The sequence below is a fragment of the Microtus oregoni genome, unplaced genomic scaffold (genome assembly GCF_018167655.1).
Source record: "Microtus oregoni isolate MIOR12 unplaced genomic scaffold, Mior012 000006F_ref0000085, whole genome shotgun sequence".
In the NCBI taxonomy this organism is placed as follows: domain Eukaryota; kingdom Metazoa; phylum Chordata; class Mammalia; order Rodentia; family Cricetidae; genus Microtus; species Microtus oregoni.
The window spans coordinates 41,461,217-41,486,186 of record NW_024543065.1 but is presented as its reverse complement, the minus strand read 5'-3'; the positions used below and the strand labels follow the sequence as shown (position 1 = coordinate 41,486,186).

Genomic DNA, 24,970 nt, shown 5'->3' with positions numbered 1-24,970 from the left:
GCAGTAAAAATGACTGCATAACAGAGACATATATGCAGCCCTCTCCATGATGTTGAGTGGCCGCATGAAAGTTGTGATGTTTAGTGTTGTCTACTAGAGAGAATCTGGCATCATCTAGAAGAGGGGTCTCTGGGCATATCTGTGAAGAATTACTGTGATTTTGCTCATTGTGAGGGGAAGAATCACCCACTGTGGATGTCTCCATTTCCTGGATATGATCTGGGAATAAACAAAGAACAAGCTGAGTAGCAGCAAGCATCCATGACACTCGGCTCTCTGATTGTGGGTGCAATGTAACCAGATGACTCAAACTCCTGCCTCTGTGACTTACTTACCATAATATGCCTTGAACTGTGAACTAAAATAAATCCTGTCTCCATTAAGTTCCACTTGCTGAGGCGTGCTATCACAAAAAGAAGAGAAGAAACAAAATGCTTACGACTTCTCTCTTGTGTCCAGTTCTTGTTGGTAACATGTGAATAGAGTCATTCATACCTTTCTCCAGCTGGTGGTTTCATTCCCCACTGAGTCTTGAGTGAATTATTGTGAATGCAGTGGTTTAGTTTGGAAGGTCAGAAGTCCTAACTTTTGTTACTTGTGGGGGTGGGGGGGGCTATCCAACATAGAGTCTCCTTCCTTTAATATCTATGTTCTAGAATCTTCAATGGAATTTAAAAATTATTTTAAAAAGTATTTTTGTATATATGTGTGTGAATTTATGCCAGTTATTCACAGAATATGTGTGTATGTGTGTGTGTGCACGTGTGTGTGAGAGAGAGAGTTTATACAATGTGTGCACAGATGGCTGTGGATATCAACAGAGGATGTTGAATCCCTTAGGCCAAGAGTACAGGAAGCTGTGGGCTGCCCAACATGGATCTCCTGCAAGAGCAGCAAGCATGCCTAACCAAAGAACATCTTTCAGGCCTCCACGATATTAGGATTCAACATGTAAGCTTTGATGGAGGAAGGCACACAACTGTTCAATTTATAAAGAGAGTATCAGAGGAGACCTCAAGAAAAAATTTTTTAAATCAATTTTGCCAGTGACCATGTCAGAGGAGCAGGTGGCAATTGAAGTCAAAATTGTCAGTCAAAGAGGAGGAAAATCCCTGATGGGTGATTCTCAGATAGGCAAGGCCCCCGAGACCACAGACTGTCTTCTGTTTCTGCTGTGCCCTTACATGTTTGCCACTGCTATATTTCTTTGGTATCTGACATGGTGTGAAGGGGTGTGGGGAGATTATCACTGCATGTAATGTAGTGTGCTTATCTCATGGAAACATCCTGTTCTATTGGATATTTTTACCAGTGTATTATTATGATTATTTCTTCTTAAATTGTATTCTCTAATTGATAATAATAATGTTAATTTAAATTGAATTTTCATGATAAAAAGTCAAACAAGGAAGTGACACACACCTACGACACATGAGTTTCTATTGAGGAGCCATACAGACTGTTGCTCAGGTCAATAATTAGAAAAAATAATTGAGTCCCCATAGCCCAGCTAGTTGAAATTCTTCTAGTCTTAATGTTGGGAGGTGTGTTCACAGGCTTTGGAATGCATCATAGCTGAAACAAAGCTTTGAAAATAACTTGAGGTTAGACTAGATATTTTGGTCAAATAGGTTTGAGATGAAAAATCATAGAAAATAATCTAAAATTTACAAGGGCATATAGCTAAATTATAGATCCATTAGGTTAGGGTCACAAACACAAAGCAGCCCAAGTTTTACTAGATGATGTACTTTCCTTGCTAGAATTGGTTCGTGATCAAAGGTGATGATTAATTCCTTGTACCTATTTTGCCCTCAACCTCCTGACATAAGGAACTATTGATGAGTGGGCATGCACCCTAAAGATTTAAAGTGAATCTAAATATTTTCCATATATAAAAGTTTAGATTTGTGATTCCTTTAAAATTTCTTATAAGATTACCTTTCAAGATAAATGATAAAGCTATTGATTCTTTCTTTGTAACTGTAATACACAAACTGCCAACAAAAGAAGCCAGAAGATGGGAGGAGTGCTGTGAAATGCTGAAAAGACAGGGCTATTAGGTCATGAACTTTGGTGACTTGCATAAGATCAAGCCAGTTGAAAGTCCAGTATGGATGGGGGAAAGGCTCTCTAGGTCCCACTTCCAGCTTAGGTTTGATTGGCAATTGATGGCTTCCATGAGAGGAAGAGTAAGTTTACTTTAAGGATGTGATTCATGGTATGTTGACTATGCTCCAGTGGATGTCTCTACATCTATGAATATTTGGGTATCACTAATTTTATTCAGTGTCTATAAACAAAAAAGCAAGCAAAGAAACAAACCCAACACTGCTTGGTGGCACATTCCTGCCATTCCATAACTTGGGAGGTAAAATCAGGCAGGTCTCGAATTCAAGGTCATCTCTGACTATATAGTGAATTAAAGGCTGCCTAGCTATATGACACGATGTCTTTAAATGAAGGAGAAAAAGAAAGAGGCAAAAGAGGAGGAGGAGACATTAAAAAATGCTATTATATATACATATACCATATATACAATTTAGTTTCGTTCTGTAGAGTCTATGAATTTCTCTGTTGAGGCTTGAGATACATGGTAATCTACAGGTATAACAATAAGTCATTAGGAGTTGACTTATACTGCGTTTTTTTAATTTTCATACATGCAGCCAAAACATACACATCTAACAAAATGAAAAATATGTTAAAAAGATAAAAAGTTTAAAGGGTTTAAACTCAACAGTAGAGTTCCTGCCTGGCATGTGGGAGACCCTAAACTTATTCCTTACTACTGAAAGAACCAAGAGAGGGAGTGCAGAAGTAGAGAGTAAGGGAATAAGCGAAGGAGGGAGGGGTAGGAATTCCAAAGTTCGGAAAGTTTCAAGTTTAACAACTCAGCAATTTTCTAGGGACCCCAACTCTCATGTTTGGTTAGTATTTTGGTTAATGTTAATCCATTCTGTTTCACAATGACTCTATGTGTGACTTACGGACATTACATCTTGATGATGTTGTTGCCAATGATAGAAGTAAAGGAGGGCAAAGGTCTTGTGAAACCTCTCCCTCTTTTATTAAGGAATGGATTGATTACCAGTAACCTTCAATGCATAAAATTTACTTCACCATGAGTATTATTTGGCCTTACTGGTCATATGAGATGCTTTGGAAAAGCTGGGGCTGCGTGGTTAGGTAGGACCATTGCAAGATCAAGACTTCTGTGAACCACAGGTTGGACTGTTAAAATGTCTCAGTTGAAATTTCATTTCCTGGGGCTGGAATGATGGCTCAGTGGTTAAGAGCATTGCCTGCTCTTCCAAAGGTCCTGAGTTCAACTCTCAGCAACCACATGCTGGCTCACAACCATCTGTAATGAGGTCTGGTGCCTTCTTCTGGCCTGTAGGCATACATGCAGATAGAATATTGTATACAGAATAAATAAAAAAAAATTTAAAAAATTTCATTTCCTTCCTGTTCATGTTCCCAGGCTCAGAACAGAGCTTCTTACACAAAGCTAGATTTTTATTAGGAGGAATATTGAGCACAAACTGTTTAGTCAGCCACCACCAGTGTCAGGAAGTGGCAAGGTGCACAGGAGTCACCATGCCTGTCTTCAGATGCAGAAGACCTTAGAGATGCTGTGGGAGGATATCTCTCCTCTCCCAGGGCTCATGGCATGCAAAGCGCTACCTTTTCTGGTCTTGACATAAAGGTATCTATCCGACCTCAAACACTAGGTCTGTCTCTTATCTATTCAGTCCCTTTAGGATTTTATGTTACTCTGTCCCCCCTCCAGTTTTTTATTTTATTTTATTGAGAAAAGGAAGAAAAAAAAACAAGTTTCCACCTCCTCCCAGCCTCCCATTTCCCTCCCCCTCCTCCCACCCTTCTCCCCCCTCCTCCCATCCTTCTCCCCCTCCTCCCACTCCTCTCCCCCTCCCTCTCCAGTCCAAAGAGCAGTCAGGGTTCCCTGCCCTGTGGTAAGTCCTAGGTCCTCCCCTCTCCATCCATTTCTAGGAAGGTGAACATCCAAACTGGCTAGGCTCCCACAAAGCCAGCACATTAAGTAGAATCAAAACCCCGTGCCATTGTCCTTGGCTTCTCATCAGCCCTCATTGTTCGCCATGTTCAGAGAGTCCAGTTTTAACCCATGCTTTTTCAGTCACAGTCCAGCTGGCCTTGGTGAGCTCCCAGTAGATCAGCTCGACTGTCTCAATGGGTGGGTGCACCCCTCGTGGTCCCGACTTCTTTGCTCATGTTCTCCCTCCTTCTGCTCCTCATTGGGACCTTGGGAGCTCAGTCCAGTGCTCCAGTGTGGGTCTCTGTCTCTGTCTCCATCCATCACCAGATGAAGGTTCTATGATGATATGCAAGATATTCGTCAGTATTTCTAAAGGCTAGGGTCATTTCCGGTTCCCTATCCTCAGCTGCCCAAGGAACTAACTGGGGACCTCGGCTTGGGCTCCTGGGAGCCACTCTAGGTTCAAGTCTCTTGCCAACCCTAAGGTGGCTCCCTTAACTAAGAACTGTGCTTCCGTTCTCCCCTATCCTACCTTCCTTTATCCCAATCTTCCCCCAAGTTCCCCCCATCCTCCCCTTCTTCCTTTCCTCTTCCCATCTCCCCTTACCCCCATCCCACCCCATCCCCAAGATCCCAATTTTCTCCCCGGCAATTTTGTCTACTTCCCATAGCCAAGAGGATAACTATATGTTTTTCCTTGGGTTCACCTTCTTATTTAGCTTCTTTAGGATCACCAATTGTAGACTCCGTGACCCTTGTTTACGGCTAGAAACCAATTATGAGTGAGTACATCCCAAGTTCATCTTTTTGGGTCTGGGTTACCTCACTCACAATAGTGTTTTCTATTTCCATCCATTTGCATGCAAAATTCGAGAAGTCATTGTTTTTTATCGCAGCGTAGTACTCTAATGTGTAGATATTCCACACTTTCTCCATCCATTCTTCCATTGAGGGGCATCTAGGTTGTTTCCAGTATCTGGCTATTACAAATAATACTGCTATGAACATAGTTGAACAAATGCTCTTGTCATATGATAGGGCATCTCTTGGGTATATTCCCAGGAGTGGTATTGCTGGGCCCAGGGGTAGGTTGATCCCGAATTTCCTGAGAAACTGCCACACTGATTTCCAAAGTGGTTGCACAAGATTGCATTCCCACCAGCAATGGATGAGGGTACCCCTTCCTCCACAGCCTCTCCAGCAAAGGCTATCATTGGAGTTTTTTATTTTAGCCATTCTGACAGGTGTAAGATGATATCTCAAAGTTGTTTTGATTTGCATTTCCCTGATCGCTAAGGAGGTTGAGCATGACCTTAAGTGTCTTTTGGCCATTTGAACTTCCTCTGCTGAGAATTCTCTGTTCAGTTCAGTGCCCCATTTTTTAATTGGGTTAATTAGCATTTTAAAGTCTAGTTTTCTGAGTTCTCTATATATTTTGGAGATCAGACCTTTATCTGTTGCGGGGTTGGTGAAGATCTTCTCCCAGTCAGTAGGTTGCCTTTTTGTCTTGGTGACAGTGTCCTTTGCTTTACAGAAGCTTCCTAGTTTTAGTTGGTCCCATTTATTCAATGTTGCCCTTAATGTCTGTGCTGTTGGGGTTACACATAGGAAGTGATCTCCTGTGCCCATCTGTTGTAGGGTACTTCCCACTTTCTCTTCTATTAGGTTCAATGTGTTCTGACTGATAGTGAGGTCTTTAATCCATTTGGACTTGAGTTTTGTGCATGGTGATAGATATGGGTGTATTTTCATTCTTCTACAGGTTGACATCCAGTTGTGCCAGCACCATTTGTTGAAGATGCTTTCTTTCTTCCATTGTATACTTTTGGCTCCTTTATCAAAATGAGGTGTTCATAGGTTTGTGGGTTAAAATTCGGGTCTTCTATACAATTCCATTGGTCGACTTCTCTGTTTTTATGCCAGTACCACACTGTTTTCATTACTGTAGCTCTGTAATAGAGTTTGAAGTCAGGGATGGTAATGCCTCCAGACAATCCTTTATTGTATAGGATTGTTTTGGCTATCCTGGGTTTTTTGTTTTTCCATATAAAGTTGATTATTGTCCTCTCAAGATCTGTGAAGAATTTTGCTGGGACCCTGATGGGGATTGCATTGAATCTATAAATTGCCTTTGGTAGAATTGCCATTTTTACTATGTTGATCCTCCCAATCCAAGAGCAAGGGAGGTCCTTCCATTTTCTGGTATACTCCTCAATTTCTTTCTTCAATGCCTTAAAGTTCTTGTCAAATAGATCTTTCACTTCCTTGGTTAGAGTTACCCCCAAGATATTTTATGCTGTTTGTGGCTATCGTGAAAGGTGAAGCTTCTCTGATTTCCCTCTCTGCTGCCATATCCTTTGTGTATAAGAGGGCGACTGATTTTTTGGAGTTGATCTTGTATCCTGCCACATTACTAAAGGTGTTTATCAGCTGTAAAAGTTCTTTGGTGGAGTTTTGGGGGTCGCTTATGTACACTATCATATCATCTGCAAATAACGAAAGTTTAACTTCTTCCTTTCCAATTCGAATCCCCTTGATCCCCTTATGTTGTCTTATTGCTATTGCTAGAACTTCAAGCACTATGTTGAAGAGGTATGGCGAGAGTGGACAGCCTTGTCGTGTTCCTGAGTTTAGTGGGATGGCTTTGAGTTTCTCTCCATTTAATTTGATGTTAGCTGTCGGCTTGCTGTATATAGCTTTTATTATATTTAGGTATGACCCTTGTATCCCTAATCTCTCCAATACTTTTATCATAAAGGGATGTTGAGTTTTGTCAAATGCTTTTTCAGCATCTAATGAAATGATCATATGATTTTTTTCTTTCAGTTTATTTATATGATCGATTACATTGATAGATTTTCGTATGTTGAACCAGCCCTGCATCCCTGGGATGAAGCCTTCTTGATCCCCCCTCCTGTTTTATTTCCTCTACAGTATCTTCAGCACCTGAGATTCTTTCTTCTATCTCTCATATTCTGTCAGTTATATTTGTCTCTGAAGTTCCTGTTTGTTTACCCAGATTTTCCATATCTAGCCATCCCTTGGTTTGTGTTTTCTTCATTGCCTCCATTTCAGTTTTCAAGTCTTTTAATTTTAATTTTTATTTATTTTATTCTCAGTTATTTTAAAAGAAAACTATATCTGATAAGTGAAGAAAAGCAACAGGTCTTCTCTAACACCAAACTCCTCAGGAAAAAGGAGTAACCATTAATCTGAGGAGGGTGGATTGCGACGCATTGAGCAATGCCCATATGTGTAGCTGGCTGCTTCTATTAAACATCTAGAGAACAGGCAATGTTTTTTTTCTTTTTTTTTTTTTTTAGTTTTCAAGTCTTGAACTGTTTCCATTACCTGTTTGATTCCTTTTTCTTGGTTTTCTTGGGTATATTTGAGGGATTTATTCATTTCTTCTACCTTTTTGTTAGTCTTCTCATACATTTCTTATATTTCTTTTTCTTTTTCTTTTCTTTTTTTTTTTGAGAGCAGCTACTGATCTTAATTCTGGTCAAGATCTCACAGGCCAACAGCCAACGGGCCAGGCCCCCTTGACCGTGGTCACGGTTGCATATGTGATGTTTAAAAAAATAACTATGAAAAGGCAGCTCTTTCCTGTTCCTGGAGTGGTCTGACAGCAGCTACGTGTGTCTACGCATCTGGCACAGTTCCAAAATTGCACCAAAAGGATCTGGAGGCACTTGGTTTGGTCTGAGACAAAACAGAAGGCCACGGAGGAGGCCGGCCTTCTGGGCTCACATGTCCGAGTCGGCATACATGCCATTGATCAGGTAGTCCACCTGTGTGTAGTCCTTCTTCTTATAGCTCTCATAGGCTTGCAGGGCAAACATCGCTAGGACTGCGATGAACAGGGTCACCAAAAAAACGAGCACTACCAGAAGCAACATTTTGTTCACTAAGGATGGGGTGAGGGGCTCAGGGGTGATCACTAGGTACTGGCCTTGGGTGCTGAGCTGGCACGAGTCTGTGGTCCCCGGAGCTCCTGGGTGTTGGCCCACCAGAGGCAGTACCAGCTGTGGCTTTGGTCTCCACCCTCTCCGTTGTCAGGGGTGTGCCTGGCCCACTTATCCCCTGGGTAGATAATGCAGGGCTTGACTGCGTGATGAGGGTTGTGGCTTCCACTCTGGGGTCGGGCTGGTAGGAGGCACTGGCATTGTGCTGGCAGTTGGCTCCTTGGTTTGTATCTGAGTGGTGGTCACTACTGCCGAGGACGTTGAAGCCACAGAGCGAGTGGTGGTGGGCTCCAGGGTGGTATTTGAAGGACCAGGTGTTGAGCTGCCATGCACTGGCTGTTCTGTTGTCACCTGGATGGTGGTACCTTGGGTTTGGGCACCTGAAGTGGCGATGGGGCTCATGGTGGATGTGTTAGTAGGTGTGCTTTCGGCAGGACTCGGAGTCCTTGTGGAACCGCTTGTGTTTATGGTGCCTGCAGCAACAGTCGTAGTATGTGGGGCCACTGTTGCCACTGTGGCTGTTCTTGGTGATGTGCTGGCATCTGTACTTGGCACTTCTGCATGTGGTGTCCTGTGAGAGGGAAGTCCAGCAGTGGTGGTGTGTGGAGATGGCCCCACAGTCGCGGGCCCTGATGATGGAGGTGGTGTAAGCTAACTGGAGGTCACACTGCCCGTCGTGCCTTCTCTGGTGAGTGCTCGTGCTTGTCCAGTGCGTTGTCATCTCTGCTGTCACTCTGGTCGAGTTCGGGATAGCTGCCCAGGTCCCCGTGGTCGGCGTGACAGGAGCAGGCGGCACTGTGGCTGTTCTTGGACCTGTGTCCCTAGTCACAGTTTGCTTCACGGCCGCACCTTGGTCGCTACTAAGTGTCGCGGCTCCTCAGTCACGCTATGGCTTCTAGATAAGGGCATGGAGGAAGTCCAAACCAGCACCAGGGCTGTCCACATCTTGCTGGCGAGCTGGAAGCAAGGCTGGTGGTCTCTGAGCCAGCCAGCCCTTCAGGCTGTCCACAGTTGCCTTCTGCTTGGCCCAGGGATCAGAGGTATCTGCTCAGTGCAGACTGGGAGGCCAGACTGATGATGTCCTCCTGGGGCAGCTGTGGGCTTGGCATCCTGTACTTCGCATATTAAGTCTGGCTTTGCAGGTGAGAGCAGCTGGGCAGGGCACTCCCAGGCCATGGCATTGGCTGAGGCACATGTAGGACAGAGGCAGATCCTCCTCTGCGGTGCCAGACACACCCGGACGCAGCAGGTGAATATGACTACTTAACATACCTCATGTGAGGGGAACAATGCAGTGCCTTCCCTTCTGAGGTTGTTTACTGGGTCAAGCCGTTTCTTGAAGGTCCAGCCATTCTTTGGACAATTTCCCCATCATAGCTCTTGTGAATAGTGTTGCAATGATTCCATAAGTGCTGACAGCTCACTTCCATACTTTTATTCCCTTACTTGGGTTCTATTTTTAATTTCTTATTTTGTGAAATCTTCATGCTATTTCAACAGAGGAAGAGCTTTCCCCCCTCTGATTTACACATTTTTTCCATCAGTGGCATGGAAGGAAGGCCTCAGGTCCCTGAAAATGATTGTGACTCATTCTCTCAGAGGCAGCTTTTCTTATAGCAGTTGGGGCCCTGGGTTCCTGTTAAGAGCATGAAAAAGATCCAATGTCTCTACTCCTGGCAATATTTGTTATCTTTAAAAAATATCATCTGAGGCTGGAGAGATAATTTAATGGTTAAGAGCACTAGTTGCTCTTCCAGAGGACCCACGTTCAATTCCCAACATCCACCTGACAACTCAAAACTGTTTGCAACTCCAATTCCAGAGGAAGCAGCATCCTCACACGGATACATAGACAGGTGAGACACCAATGCACATAAAATAAAAATAAATCTTAAAAATATCATCTGGGTCAATGAGATTGCCCAGTGGATAAAAATGCTTGCTCCCAAACCTGAAAACTCAAGTTTCATCCCCAAGACCTATATAGTAGGATGAAAGAACCAACTTTGCCGAGTTGTCCTCTGACTGCTACACACACTGTGAAGCACACACACACACACACACACACACACATATACACACACAGACACCAATATTATTTAAGAAGAAAGGCCATTATCTGTAGCAGGGCATATTTAACACGTCAAGTATCTGTTTAGGCTCTTCCAAATACCATAACAACAAACATTTAGGGAAGGCTTTGTGATTTTCATTTTAAACATTAGGAAAAGTGAGCTTTGGGTGTTGAAATGCCCAAGGATCAAGGGTCATTTATTTCTACAATAAGGACTGATGTGTAAATCTTATACTTCTGTGTCTCACATATTTATAGCAAGACAAATATGTTGAGGAATGAATCCAATTGCACCCAAACTCAGAGGCCTGCTGTACTTTTTAGAATCGGAACCCTTCTCAAAGAGGCAGTGACTGAAGGAAAGAGTAGAAAGCTCAGAGGAGAAACCTCTTCCTCTTCATGTGAGGAAACTAATAGAGAAACCTTGTAATGAGCCCCAGCCCATACATCCTGCTTCTTGTGTTCACTGCAGGGCTTCAGCTCCAGACTGCGTCAGACTGCTGAAGCTTGAGTCATGTCACTTCATTCTGCCATGGTGGTGGCCCTCGGTGAGTCCGGGACAACTGGAGGGATGGGGCAGGTGATTTGGGGAAGGGAGTCTATTTCCCACTCAGGCCTGAAACCAGCCAAGCAGATTCCGGAGTCCCCTGGGAGGAGACTCTCTCCACTCTGACCCCTACTTGGGGTTTTCACCGCAGACTTATTGCTAGAAACAGAGATGGGGCATGTGGCCCAGTTCAGCTTTAAAAGGAGTGAGAAAGGGCCTGTTTGGAAGGGAAGATGACCTGAGAGCATTTTTCCCCAGTGTTGGAGCTTGAGCTCAGAGCCCAGTACAGTAGTAAACACGATACCACAGAATCCTATTTCCTAAATCCAAATACTCTTTTTATTTAAGATCACAGATGTTACATACTATTGAGTACCCTTGTTCAGAGATTCTTTTGTTTTTAAGAAACTTTTATTAGTTCTTTGAGAGTTCCTTACTTGACTCATACTGAACTCTTCCAAGATCGACCCCTCTTCCCTACCCACTTAACTTTGTGTCCCTCTTTTTCTAAAAACCTTTACTACCAATCTGTGCTGCCCGAATATTCTTTAATTCATGGTCTAACACTGGAGCATGGTTGACTTAATAGAGAATGCACTTCTGCACTTCTTCATTTTTTTTAAAGAGACGCTGTCTTACTGTGTAGCTCTGGCTGTTCTAGAACTCACTATTGAGACTAGCTTAAATCAGGAACTCACAGAGATTCACCTGCCTCTGCTCCTCAAATGCTAAAGGTGTGTTCCACTACTCCTGATTCCAGGGGCTACACTCTTAAAGAAAACTGAGTCTCCCTCTTCCAGCATCCAGGAATTCCCATTAGCTCCAAGGCTAAAACAGGGAGAATTTGCCTAAATTTCCTTTCAGTTCTGGGATTTTGTCTGGCTTGGTTATACACAGGTCTTGTGCATGCTATGAGTTAATATGTGCTGCTGCCCTCTGTGTTCAGGACACCCTGTAGTCCCCCAAAGACATCTACTGCTTCTGGCTTTTGTGCTTTTTCCACCACCTCTTCCTAAATGACTTCTGAGTCTTGGGAGGAGGAGATGTATGGTGTGTACGCTCCCTTTAAGGTTGAGCATTCTGCAAACTTAGTCTCTACCCCTTGGTCAGCTATGTGTCTCCGTGTTAATCTCCATCAATTGCAAATAAAAGCTTCTCAGATGAGGGGTACGGAATGCATTTATCCATGGGCATAATGAGGAATATATTTTTGCTATTACATATGTTTAAAATATCTTTTTGAGAATTTTATAGGTGCATGCAGTATGTTTTGATCATATCATCCCCATTCTTGCCTGTAACACCACACCAATTCCCTCTCCCCTTATACTCTGTGTCTCTTTTTTACAAACAATAATCCAATGAACATAGTTTATGCTGCTCATATACTCAAGGAAATGGGGCCATCTGCTGGACCCTGGTCACACCCTTAGAGAAAATTGACTCTTCCTTCCCCAGAAGCCACCAACTTTCAATAGCTTCTCAGCTAAGAGTGGAGACCTTATGAACCTTTCTCCCATACAATTCAGCCCTCATTTTACTTTTGCTCATTTTTTTATTTTACTTATGGGCCTTTCATACAGTACATCCTGACAGAAGTTTCCTCCCTCCATCGCTCCCATTTCCCCCACCTACCTCGTCTTCCCCAGATCCTCTGCTGTGTCCCTTTAGAAAAGTGCAGTTCTCACAGGGATATCAACCAAATATGGCACAACAGGATGCAATAAGACTGGGAGCAAACCCTCATATCAAGAGTTGACAAGACAACCTAGTAGGATTAAAGAGTCCTAAGGGCAGGCAAAAGAGTCAGAGGCACATCAGCTCCTACTGTTAGGAGTTCCACAAAAACCCCAAGATAAGCAACTGTAATGTATGTACAGAGGGCCTATTCAGACCCATGCAGGTTCTGAGGCTTCTGCTTCAGTCTCTGTGAGGCCCTATGAGCCCTGCTTAGTTGATTTTGTGGGCCATATTCTTTTGGTGTCCTCAACCCTTCAGACTCCTGAAATCCTTCTTCTCCTCGGGGGTTCTCTGAGCTCCACCTAGTGATTGACTGTGGGTCTCTATATTTGCTCCTTTCATCTGCCAGAGGAAGTAAACAACTGGGCTAGGCTCTGAACTAAACCCATTTTATTTTTGGTTTTGAGACACGATCTCACTAAGATTTTCAGGCTGACTTTGAACTCACTTTGTGGCCCAAGTAATACTTGAATATGTAACTCAGTTGAGTAGCTGGGATGCCAAGTTTCTTTCTCTACCTTAAGGATATTTAATAGTTCTTTCACAAGAAGAAGGAGGACTATACTCTGACATTAATGTTATAGGAGGTTGCTTGTTCATTTCCCAGCTGCTCAGACTCTCAAAATAATCACACATAAACTGTATTAATTAAATCACTGCTTGGCCAATCACTACAACATATTCCTAGCAAGCTCTTACATATTAAATTAACCCATTTCTATTATTTTATATTTTACCATGAGGCTCATGGCCTACCATCAAGGTTCCAGCTAGCAGCTTGTGTCTTTCCCCTCTTGCGGCTACATGGTGTCTCCTGTCTTTGCCTTCTTTCTCCCAGCATTAAGTTTAGTTTCCCCCACCTACTTCTATTCTGCCCTGTACAGGCCCAAAATAGTTTTTTTTTTATTAACCAATGCTATTTACACCACACAGAGGGGAATTCCACATCACCTATTCTTTTTGTTTAAATAAAATGGAAGGTTTTAATTTTAACATAGTAAAATTACATCTACAAAACAGATACCAAACGAGAATTACAGTTACAATATTTGTATCTACTTTATCTTTTATAATAACCAAGGAAAGCTATAATTATAACTATCTATTCTTCAACTCCATCAAAGGCAACAAAAGGATAATAGGAAGTGCATTATAAGCCACTTCCAAAACTCTAGAATTGACAGAGGCATCTTGCTACCTGGACAGTCACACAAAGTTCTTCTGTATTATTGGGGCATCCAATCTTCAGCCTACAGGACCATAGTATCCAGCAGACTTTTACATGAAGCAGGAAATTTCAAAGACAGTTCTGCTTACATTGGCAGCTTGTCAGTCACTTTCTTCTGTGTTCTGCGAAATGTCTTGTAGACTCTTTTATGAAGCAGTAACCCTGAAAGACAATCTCACCTTTAGGCAAGATCAGCAGTCATTTCTCTGTGGGTCCTGCATGCCCAGTTAATACAGCATAACATCAATCAGTCCAGGCAAGAGCAGTTTTTTGCCCAAATGCCTAACCAACTCCATAAGGAGCTTCTTTGATGCCCATCAGCCTCTTGAAGTAATTAGTGCTGGCAAGAGCAGACGTGTCTCATTGTCCTGAAAAGTCTAAGTTATTAAAACATTTTAAATGCCATATTCTATAGCTCTTTGAAGTGGTTGAAGAATGCCTGTCTATCTGAAATATATCTCTCTACATCTAGAAAACCTAGCTAACATGTTTATAAACTTGATTATTATAGATGACTCTCTATGAACCTATGTTTCTTAATTATACATTACATTTTAAAATGAGCTGCACAAACACAATACCTTAATCAAGAGCAAATATAACAAAATAGACCTTAAATTTTAATCAATAGATCAAGATCCATACCAAAGCAAATTATTCATATCTATAGCATATCCCCCTTTAAATGTAAACAAACATTTATAAACAATATTTTGGATTTTGGGCATAGGTCTCTCCAAACTGCTTTCTGCTTTTTGTCGGTCAAAGTATTTTGGGGGTGTTTATGGCAACCTTTCAGGGGGTCTTGATCCACCAAATAACATTAGTCTTGAATTGATCCACAGGTTCTCATCTTCTGTGAAAACAAAAGCAGAACCTATTTTCCAAAGCAACAAATCTTTAGACCCAAATTCTGAAGTCAGGATACTTTTAAAATATATATGTTGGCTTAGCTTAGCCGTCCATACAATGAAATGTCTCTCTCTACATAGCTGCTTCACAGCCAAAAAATATAAGGAAAACACAATAATATACATAATCCAGACTTTCTGTGTGGACATCTTTACATGGCTCATCATTCTTATTCTATTACTTTTTCTACAAGTTTACTCTGTCTCTTTAAAGACTTTGTTTTTTTTTAAATAATTTACTTTTTTATAACTCTCTATATTCTTTTTCTTCTTTCTCTCATGCCTACGTACATTTTTTAAAACACAATGTGACCCATTTTCATCTGAATCTGTCTTTATTGTGTATCTGTAATTATTTTCTGAACAGAACTATTTCTTAAAATGCTAGGTGGGCATGGCTAGGGCAAATATGGCCATGCCTGCTTGCTCTGCCCAGTCCAACATGATGGAGACATGTTTGCTGCCTCTGAGAGTCATGCTCACAGCCCCATTTTTAGGCACACAGGAGGTCTATGTTACAATTAAGCAAGTTGTAGCACTCTGCTCACATATCCCATTGAAATGCGTCATAGCTGGACCTCCTGAAAGAATCAGAGCCATTTGTGCTGGTGAACCAGGAAACTGCTGTTTTGAAACTGAGGGGTTTTTTTTGCTACTGCTGAATCAGGAAGACCTCTCTTAAAGGAATCATGCCTCTGCTTGCTTTTAGCCATCAGAACAAGAAGTTGCATGAAACTCTGTTTGTGTGTGTGTGTGTGTGTGTGTGTGTGTGTGTGTGTATGTATGTATGTCTAGGAGTCCTTTTGAAGCTTTCCCAGGTTTTATGAGTACATATTCAACAATGTTTTTGTGCCAATTTGTTATAGGAGGCTGCTTGTTCATTTCTCAGCCACCCAGACTCCTGAAATAACCATACAGATACTGTATTAATTAAATTACTACTTGGCCAATCATTATAGCATATTCTTAGCAAGCTCTAAAATATTAAATTAAACCATCTCTATTGTTTTATATTTCACCATGAGGTTTGTGGCCTACTGGAAAGTTTCCAGGTGACAGCTCATACCTTTCCCCTCTGGTGGCTACATGGCATCTCCTGATTCCACCTTCCTTCTCCCAGCATTGAGTTTTAGTTTTCTCTGCCTATCTCTACTCTGTTCTGTGCAGACACAAAACAGTTTCTTTATTAACAGCAATTGTATTCACAGCATACAGAGGGTAATCCCACATCACATTAATATGGAAGAGGAATGATTGGGTAATCATGAGAGGCTGTGTGTTCCCACCAATATCTAGTCCTTCTTAGATTCTTATTGCTAAAGAAGTCACGTGGTGAGGATCTTTTTTAATGGGTTTTCTCTTTTAGTGCTGTGCCTGGGATGGACAATTAATACTCAGCAAGGTGAGTCATGTCTTCAGTTTGGCTTTGGAGAGGATCATGTGCACCTGGGAGACCTGGGGGGAGATCCTTGAATATCCCCTGTAATCATAAACACTCCCAAATATGCAGACATCACCTCTTCCTTTTGCCACCTACTTTCCTTTGTTTTTTTTTGATTAAAAGTGTTTTTAATCAACAAATAACAATGGTATATATTTATATTCTGTCTCTCGGGTTTCAGTGCAAGTATCTCTTCTGTCTCACCTTGGGAAGTATTCCTCTGATCTCACCTGTCTCTTGAGATTCCTATGCTCACCCCTTACATTCATCATAATCTTTCTGCCACCTTCTCAGACAATTATTCTCTCAAATCAGCCTTCCCTCCCATAATTTGCCTTCAAATTGAAGATACTATGTTTCTTGTATGTATGAAACCATAGAAACATGGAAGGCATCCCTAGAAGATGAACAAGATATTAAAAATATATGAATAAAAAGTGAAGAAAGGAGATAGGATTAGGAACTGTTTGTCTAAGGGCACAATATCTCATTACACATGGATAAGGGCAGGAAGTCAATTACATAGCATGGCTAGTAACTATGCATTCATGAATTTGTCACAAAAGGTAAGTTTGTGAGTTTATCCATATTGATTAATTTGATCCAGCTGTTCCACAAGGTACAAGACATCACCTTGAACATGGTAAGTTGAGCTTTTTAAATTTGTCTCTTGACATAAGTATAATTATCTGTGGTTTTATGGGGATGCCCTTACATTCAGACAGTTTGAAGCAGGTGAGATTTTAAAGCCCCAATAACACCCTGGAAAGAAGGTGGAGATAAAGGCAGAAAAAGCACAGGTCCCTAGAATAAGGCAGTTCCCAGGGAGGCAGTGGGCTCTGTAGCAGACAAGTCCAGTCTGTGACGTTCTGACATTTCTTTGGATGAATCATTGCTAGACCCACCACATGCTTAGACTTGGGTTCCTTAATGTCATGTGGTGGGCATTCATATACATGTAGAAAGTGGGGATGTTATAAAGCTTCACTTCGATCATGGAGAACTCTAAATTTGGTAAGAGTACAAAATGGTGTGTCTCAATTGGTTTTGTGTTATAACAATGTCTTCATCATGTGCAGTGAGATTTCTGCTCTCTCTCTCTCTCTCTCTCTCTCTCTCTCTCTCTCTCTCTCTCTTTCTCTCCTAGAATCTCTGCTGAGTCCTTCCATTTCGGCTGATCCAGGCCTTGAGATTTCCCAAGGACATTCTGCAAAGTTTGTGTGCACAAGCCCTGTAGAATATGATACATTCCGCCTGGAGAAGGGAAGCACAAAAATAAAGGATAAGAAGAATGATTTGCCTTCTCAAAAACAGGCTATATTCCATCTTGGCCCAGTAAATGAAGACACTGCTGGATCTTATCAGTGTCTCTATGAAAAAGAATCTAAGTGGTCCCAACGCAGTAAGACTCTGGAGCTGAAAGTGACCAGTGAAGATGTCACCCACACTTCTGACCCAGTCCCAGGAGTGGTCTCAGGTTTGTTTCTAGGTCTCTGGACTCTAACACTAGCTTCTCTCCCCTGCCTCAACTTCCCCTGATCTCTCCTAATCCTAATGCTCCCCCCTTCTACCTCCTTCAGCACAGATCTCATCTATCCTTAAACCTCAGATTTCAGGAGCTTTAGTCTAACCAGACACCATGAATGACTAGATACAGTCTTACGGGTAGACCACGGAGTTGTTCCTGATTACTGGGTACTGACTGAGCCCCATCAATGGTGGGAGTTTTCTCTAGGTGATGCATGTTTTTTTTTCACTGGGCATGGTGATTTATCCTGGTTTTCTGCTGAGTTAAAGCCTGTGGTGACTGCAGGAATATATTTCTTCTGGAGTGGTACCATCTCACTAGGCAGTTAATGTGGTCCAGAGAAGGTTGGTGGACAGGCCTGGATTATTCTTTTGTGGGTTCTTTCATATGGAATAGTCTATGGAGTCAGGATACAGAAAATGTTCTAGTCCATATCCTTGTCTTCCCACATCTTACCAGGAGCTGCTCAGTGCTTATTCTGTGAGGCCAAGCAGAGTGAGTGAGGTAGGAATAGAAGGAAGGACCAATATCTAACAGGATGATTTAAGAGGGGCTCTGCCATGTTTTCAGTTTTTCCTGTCCTGTCATTTCAGGTCTTTCCCATGGTCTGTGGCTGAGTGATGGAGCCAATCACCCCCTTTCTATCAATACTTAGGATGGAGAAGGGGCCTACATAGCTCTCCTCATCAGCTCCTAATCCTTCACCCTGCCTCATTGCTGGTGTTGTAGTTTATTACAGGTTATATGCTGGGTTGGTGTTCTGATGTTGGAGCCAGTCATCAAAGTGTCATTAATAATATTTTTCTTCTCTTCTTTCTTTTGTTTTTTGTAGTTGTTTAATTTTGAGATAGGATCTCTCTATATAACCCTTGAAGTCCTGAAACTTGTAACATAAACCATGCTGACCTGAACTCAAAGCGCTCCTCCTGCCTTTGCCCCCTGAGTTCTGGGATTAACGGCATACCCCCAACATGCCCAGAATATTTTAAATATGGAGAAAAGTAACGTTCTTGGTCAAGGATACCAAGATCTGTAGACTCCAGGAGAGAAGCAATTCCAGAAGCGATGCCCCAGACTTCAGTTTCCTACAAGTCTATACTGCCCTCTTGTGGTTTGAGCCTCATTACATTTTGTAATTTTCTATTTATTTATTTATTTAATCATTAAAAATTTCCACCTCCTCCCCTCTTCTCATTTCCCTACTACTCCCCCCACTCCCTCTCCCCCTCCCTCTCCAGTCCTAAGAGCAGTCAGGGTTTCCTGCTCTGTGGAAAGTCCAAGGTCCTCCCCCAACCATCCAAGTCTAGGAAGGTGAACATCCAGACAGACTAGGTTCCCACAAAGCCAGTCCATGCAGAAGAATCAAAACTCAGTGCTATTGTCCTTGGCTTCTCAGTAAGCCCTCATTGTCAGACACATTCAGAAAGCATTTGTTCAACTATGTTCATAGCAGCACTATTTGTAATCGCCAGAACCCGGAAACAACCTAGGTGCCCCTCAATAGAAGAATGGATAAAGAAGATGTGGCACATATACACTTTAGAGTTCTACTCAGCGGAAAACAAACAAACAAACAAAAAAAAACCAAAAAAACAAAAAAACAATGATATCTTGAAATTTGCATACAAATGGATGCAAATAGAAAACACTTTACTGAGTGAGATAACTCAGACCCAAAAAGAGGAATATGGTATGTGTTCACCCATAGCGGATTCTAGCCATAAACATTGGACATTGAGCCTATAGTTTGTGATCCTAGAGAAGCTAAATAAGGAGGTGAACCCAAAGAAAAACATATATTCATCCTCCTGGATATTGGAAGTTGACAAGATCATCAGGCAAAAGTTGGGAGCAGGGGGTTGGGAGTGGGAGTGGGTTGGGGGAAGGGGAGATGGGGAGAGAGAAGGGAGAAGGGGAGGATTGGGGAGAGCTTTGGGGAATGGGATAAATTTCTTTTTTAAATTTAATTTTATTTTTAGAACAAAAACAATCTTTTTTTTTTCATTTTACATACCAATCCCAGTTCCCACTCCCCCCCTCCTCCCATTCTTTCCATCTTTACCCCACCCTACCCCATCCACTTCTTAGAGAGTGTAAGGCACATTGCTTTGAGTAAGAACCAAGGCCCTCCCTTCTATATCTGGGCTGAGCAAGGTATCCATTTAAAGAGAATGGGTTCTAAAAAGTCAGAATAAGCAGTAGAGATAAATTCTGGTCCCACAGCAAGTGACCCCGGAGTTTGCCCCAGACATACAACTGTTACCCACATTTAGAAGGCCTACTTTGGTCCTAGTTAGAAGGATCCATTTTTTCATGTTCCGCTGGAGTTGGTGAGCTCCTATTAGCTCTGGTAAGATGTTTCAGTGGGTATCCCCATCATGATTTGACCTCTTTGCTCATATTCTTACTTCTCCTACTCTTGGACTGGATTTTCAGAGCTCAGCCCAGTGCTCCAATGCAGGTCTCTGCCACTGCTTTTATCTCATCAGTTATGGTGATATTTAAGATAGTCATCAATCTGACTACAGGGCAAGGCCAGTTTGGGCATCTTCTCCACTATTGCTTAGGGTCTTAACTGGGGTCATCCTTGTGATGATTCCTGAGAATTTCTCTAGTGCCAAGTTTCTTTCTAGCCCCATAATGGGTCCCTCAATTGAGATATCTCTTTCCTTGCTGTCTCAATTCTTCCCCCATCTTGACTATCCCACTCCCTCAAGTTCTCCTTCCCTCTCCTCTCCCCCTCTTCTCCTGTCCTTTTTGGGGTTTCATGATCTAAGATAATGAGGAAGACTGACCAGGAGCCAGATCTCATTGCAGATGGTTGTGAACCACCACGTGGTTGCTGGGAATTGAACTACATACCTTTGGAAGAGCAGACAATGCTCTTACCCACTGAGCCATCTCTTCAGCTCCCATTACTCTGTGCAATCCCGCAGATGAGGTCTCTCCTTGCCAGCGCAGGCTCCATGCCAGCTAAATGGACTTTTTCACTGTCTGTGCCTGACAAAGATGGAAGGATCCCTGCAAGGAAAGTGCCTTGGGAAGGGCGTGGTTTGTGAAAGACAGTCAGTCTGAGCTGCTGTGGGATGTAAAATGAGCTTTTTTCACTCCTTGTGTCTCAAGCCGTCAGATTGTGCAGCTCCCTGAGTTCCATATCTACAACCATGTAGGGAGGAGATGTGGCCCTGAGTCATCGTGGTCTCTCTGATCTAGGCTGTGCTACTGTGAAGTCAAGCTCTGAGTTCAGGCAGCTGGGATGGTGGACAGAGACATAGAGGAAGGGAATATAGAGAGTAGCAAGGTGATTTTTCTGGCGGAGCCCTTTTCTGTGCTGTTGTGATGGGACATGTCATGATGAGCTTCCTAGCTGAACATACTGGATCACCATCCTGTTTCTGACTTTTTAAACAATATTCTCTTGTTTTAAACATACCAGTTAGAAACTGAGTCAAACTAGACACTCACAGCAGGGGAAGAAAAATGGCCCTGCCGTTGTGGGCATACTGAAGAGATAATTAAAATGAATGACAGAAACACATTAAAATTTCAGATCTAAAACTAAATTTATATTGAATTATGTAATTTTCTTATAATTAAAATAAACAATATTATTGATGTAACAACACAATGTATCTTTTCACATGAATATAATGCAAGTTAGTCAATTTTAAATAATATCACATGCTATTTCATATTTGTAATTTATAGCTTAACAAAAATCATTTATTAGTATAACACAATATATGTACACATCATTTATTAGGACAGCAATGTATAATTTGTGTTTAGAAGATAACATAAATGTTATTTATATATTAATTTATGTGATAGAAAGTAATATTTTATTTCAAATTTGCTTTCTGGCTTTTTTGTATAGGAATGCATGTTGTGTACTACATGTTCTCGGGTGCTGGCTCACATACATGCTTCTATGTGTGTGTAGGTCTATGTCTGATGCTGAATGTCTTTCTGGAGTGTTCTCCACCTTCCACATTGAGGTGCGATCTCTGATTGACCCTAAGGTTCACTGTTTCAGCTAGTCTGCTTAGCCAGATTGCTCAACAGATTCCCTTTCTCTGTCTCCTGTGCACTTGGATTACATTCTGCCTGTCATGTCCACTTGACTTTTGCTGTAGGTTCTGGGGATCCAAACACTGGTCCTCACTCTTGCACACCAAATGCTTTACTCCTCCATTCATATCTACAGCCCCTTAGCTGTGCTTATTTACATTACGTATGAATATACTGCCAACTGTCACTTAAGAATGGTCCTTTGTTCTGGGATATATGTCCATAGGCCACGTGGTCATGTGACACCTGTGTTCTGAGAAAATTGCATCAGTGGTAGCCCATTGTGTCATAGTATGAACAAGATGTTATTTAAGCCAGCTTAGAAGGCAGAATCCCCTGCATACCTGACCATATGGTGTATAGAGCAAGCAACTTCTAGACTGCAGTCCGGCACAAATGCTATTCTGAATGCTGCAGGCAACCAAAACTTAAGGGCAAGCACAATGCCAAAAAAGCACAGAAAGGTTTCAGCTTAGTTACCATCTTACCAAAGGTCCATGGTTAATTGTAACATCATGACACGCCACGTGTAACTCTGTTTGCATATGGAACATATAACTATAAATATACCATGGGTGTGCATACAATGTATATAATTAAGTTGCAATAAGATACATGGAAGGACAGAATAGCAGGTAAGGTCCTGAATTGGACATGGGCAGGCCGGGTGTTAAGGGAAGAGCCTCTAAAGGGATATTATCTGACTTTCTTTAAAGGACATTGAAGAGTCTGCCTGAGGAGTAAGGAAGGGAAATGGGTACCATCTAAGAAGAGGGGACAGGTGGGGTCCACCTTGGGTGGTTGCCTGTGAGGTGGTACAGTGAGTGAATGGATAGAGAAAGGTAAATGTTATAGGAGAGGAAAGGATGGACACTAAATGCTGCAAGGGCAGCATTGTCTGCAGGGAACCAGGCAACAAGACAACATTGGGACTGAGTTCCTTCCTATCAGTGGCTACCCTGAGGAACATATAGAGATGAGGATTCTTGACCTCAGTGGGAGCCCAAGTGGGACTGTGCTGAGGGAGCCCTGCTTCCTTTCTTGTTGGTTGTCAGTCTCAGCAAAGCTCTACATAGTGTGGTGGACAATGTTCTCCTACATGACTTCAATCACGAGGTGAGGGCTCTTATCTGTGGGAACCAGAGTGGATGTTATTAGTTACATATGGCTGCTGAGTCATTAAATGGCTCTACCAGCGGCTAGTGTGTTCCAGAGCACAAGGAAGGTCAATATTTTTGATGGGTAACATGAAGATAATGATTAAATGTTTCCAGACTACTATGCATGTGAAAATTTTACATATTAACACATTCATGAACACCACCCAGTATGTGTGTGCTATGCAGTGGACATTCAATAAATGCATGTTGCTGTTAACCTGGTTACCATCTTTCCTAGACACATCCTGGCTGAAGACAAACATCATTTATGTTCTCATTGGGGTTGCTGTGGTCTTCCTCCTTTGTCTTCTCCTCTTCCTTCTCTTCTGCTTCCACAGCCACCGTCAGAAAAAGCAAGGTAGGTATCTGTTGTGACACTTGGCTTTGGTGGACTGGTGGGAGTACTGCAAATAAGATATCTCTCCTAAACATGGACTACTAACTATTCTTAGGGCTCCCAAACAGCAAGAGCCAGGAGCACAGTCTGCAAAAGAGGTAAGGTCCAGGAATGACTCCCATGTCCTTGCCCAGTCCTTTGCCCCCAAATAGTCTCCAATATTCATCTATCCTTTCCCCTTAGGCTCAGCCTAGTTACTAATGGCCTGGAGAGCACACCAGGTAAGGAATGTGAGGAGAAAGGAAGGGGTTACCTAGTTTACTGAGAAGCAACGGGGAAGGGAAACATTCAGGAACATAGTAGAGGGTTCTAGTTGGGATGAGATATAATGTGGTCATATTGTCTCCTAGTGTCTACCAAAGAGAACTTATCTTATGTCTTCTTTTCTATAGACATAGTCACAGATGACTTGCTTCCTGAGGACAAAAGAACAGAAACCTTGGTAGGTTTTTGTAGTCATGATCTAGTGATAACTAACAAAATGCTCCCAAATTAGCAGCTTAGTAACAAGGCTTTGGACTCTTGTGTAATGAACCTTGAAGCAGAAGCATTCAGAAAGATTCTGCCGCCACTTCAGGCCTTGACCCGATTGATGTATTCCAATGGCTACAGACAGGAGAGCTCTCCACAGCAGCTAACTTTCCCCAGAGAGAGCATCCAAGATAAGAAAAATTACTTCTGCCTTGTCTATAAGTAATGTAATCCCACCTGAACACCATTGGGAGGGAAACCACAGGATACCATAACTATAACTCATAGAGCCATTGCAGGTAACTTCCCACTCCTCAGCACCTCCACCCCCACAGCCACTCTAACTCTCCTGGGCCTCTCTCTCTTAGATCCCTGATGCAGGAGGTCTTCAGGAGGTGACATATGCCCAGCTGGACCATCATGCCCTCACACAGAGGACAGTTGGAGATGTGACCCCACGGAGCACAGAAACCATGACTGAGTCCAGCACATATGCAGCCATCATCAGACGCTGAGCCTGGGCACACCTGGAGACACACATAGTCACTATTGGAAAAACCCAAAGCAGCCATTAAAAGGTTCCTTTTGGAATCAACCTGGTGTGGAAAGCTAGCCAACCAGTCCTGCTTGAGGCAGAAACTGGACCCTAGAAACCCCTGTTCCCCATCTAGGAGCTGTATTGTGTAGGTGGTAGTATCAGTCCTTGGAAAAGACTGTGTTGCAGTAAGCTTCAAAGCCCCTTTATAATCACCTAGTTGTTTTCAGAGACACAGTTAGAGCCCCTTACCTGTTTCTTCAGACTCTTCCATAGTCCAGATTATTTAATGAACAGCATGATTTCTCTCCTTCTACACCCCCATTTTGCAATGTGCCCAGTGAACTCTAAAGGCTTCCTTGGATCCCCTGCTGGCTCTGGCTGGATTGTACTCATGCAGCTGAGAGCTAAGATGCTTCTCTGCATCAGGCTTCATGGTATGCATCATGGGAAGTTTTGAAGATGGAACATCAAGGGTGCATGATGGGTATTTCTGAAGATGGAACATCTACAATCTGTGCTGGTCTTGAACACACAGCCCCTGAGAACCAAAATTCTGCCTTTATTGGTTTCATAAATGAGGGGAGAAATGGGGGCTACAACGGATGCTTATGATGTCTTTCTTGATTAAAATATATGTATAGTTGATTAAGACTGTGCTTACTGAAGTATGTACTATCAGGGCTTGGTGTGCTGTTGTGTGTAGCCATCAGCACAAATAGTCAGCACAGCTGCCGCCTCCCACTGGATGGTCTGACTTAGACACTGATGACTGAACTTTGGGTCACTGTTTGGAAGAGGAAAGAGGAATCAGGGGGGAGGGGAGGCTAAGAGTGGACAGAGCAGTTGTACCTATACACACTTACACACAAGGTCATACA

General features: G+C 42.5%; 1 protein-coding gene and 1 pseudogene across 1 annotated transcript; one reads left to right on the top strand and one right to left on the bottom strand.

Moving 5' to 3' along the window:
* Positions 1-7,767: 7,767 nt before the first annotated feature.
* On the bottom strand, positions 7,768-8,931 carry LOC121449122 (annotated as a pseudogene).
* A 1,600-nt stretch (positions 8,932-10,531) lies between these two features.
* On the top strand, positions 10,532-24,737 carry LOC121449593 (leukocyte-associated immunoglobulin-like receptor 1). Its single transcript, XM_041654138.1, has 8 exons — positions 10,532-10,608; positions 15,853-15,888; positions 17,075-17,404; positions 22,925-23,044; positions 23,139-23,181; positions 23,267-23,304; positions 23,476-23,525; positions 23,923-24,737. Exons 1-8 carry the CDS (start codon positions 10,575-10,577, stop codon positions 24,067-24,069), a joined length of 798 nt encoding a protein of 265 aa, XP_041510072.1. The 5' UTR covers positions 10,532-10,574; the 3' UTR covers positions 24,070-24,737.
* The last annotated feature ends 233 nt before the right edge of the window (positions 24,738-24,970 follow it).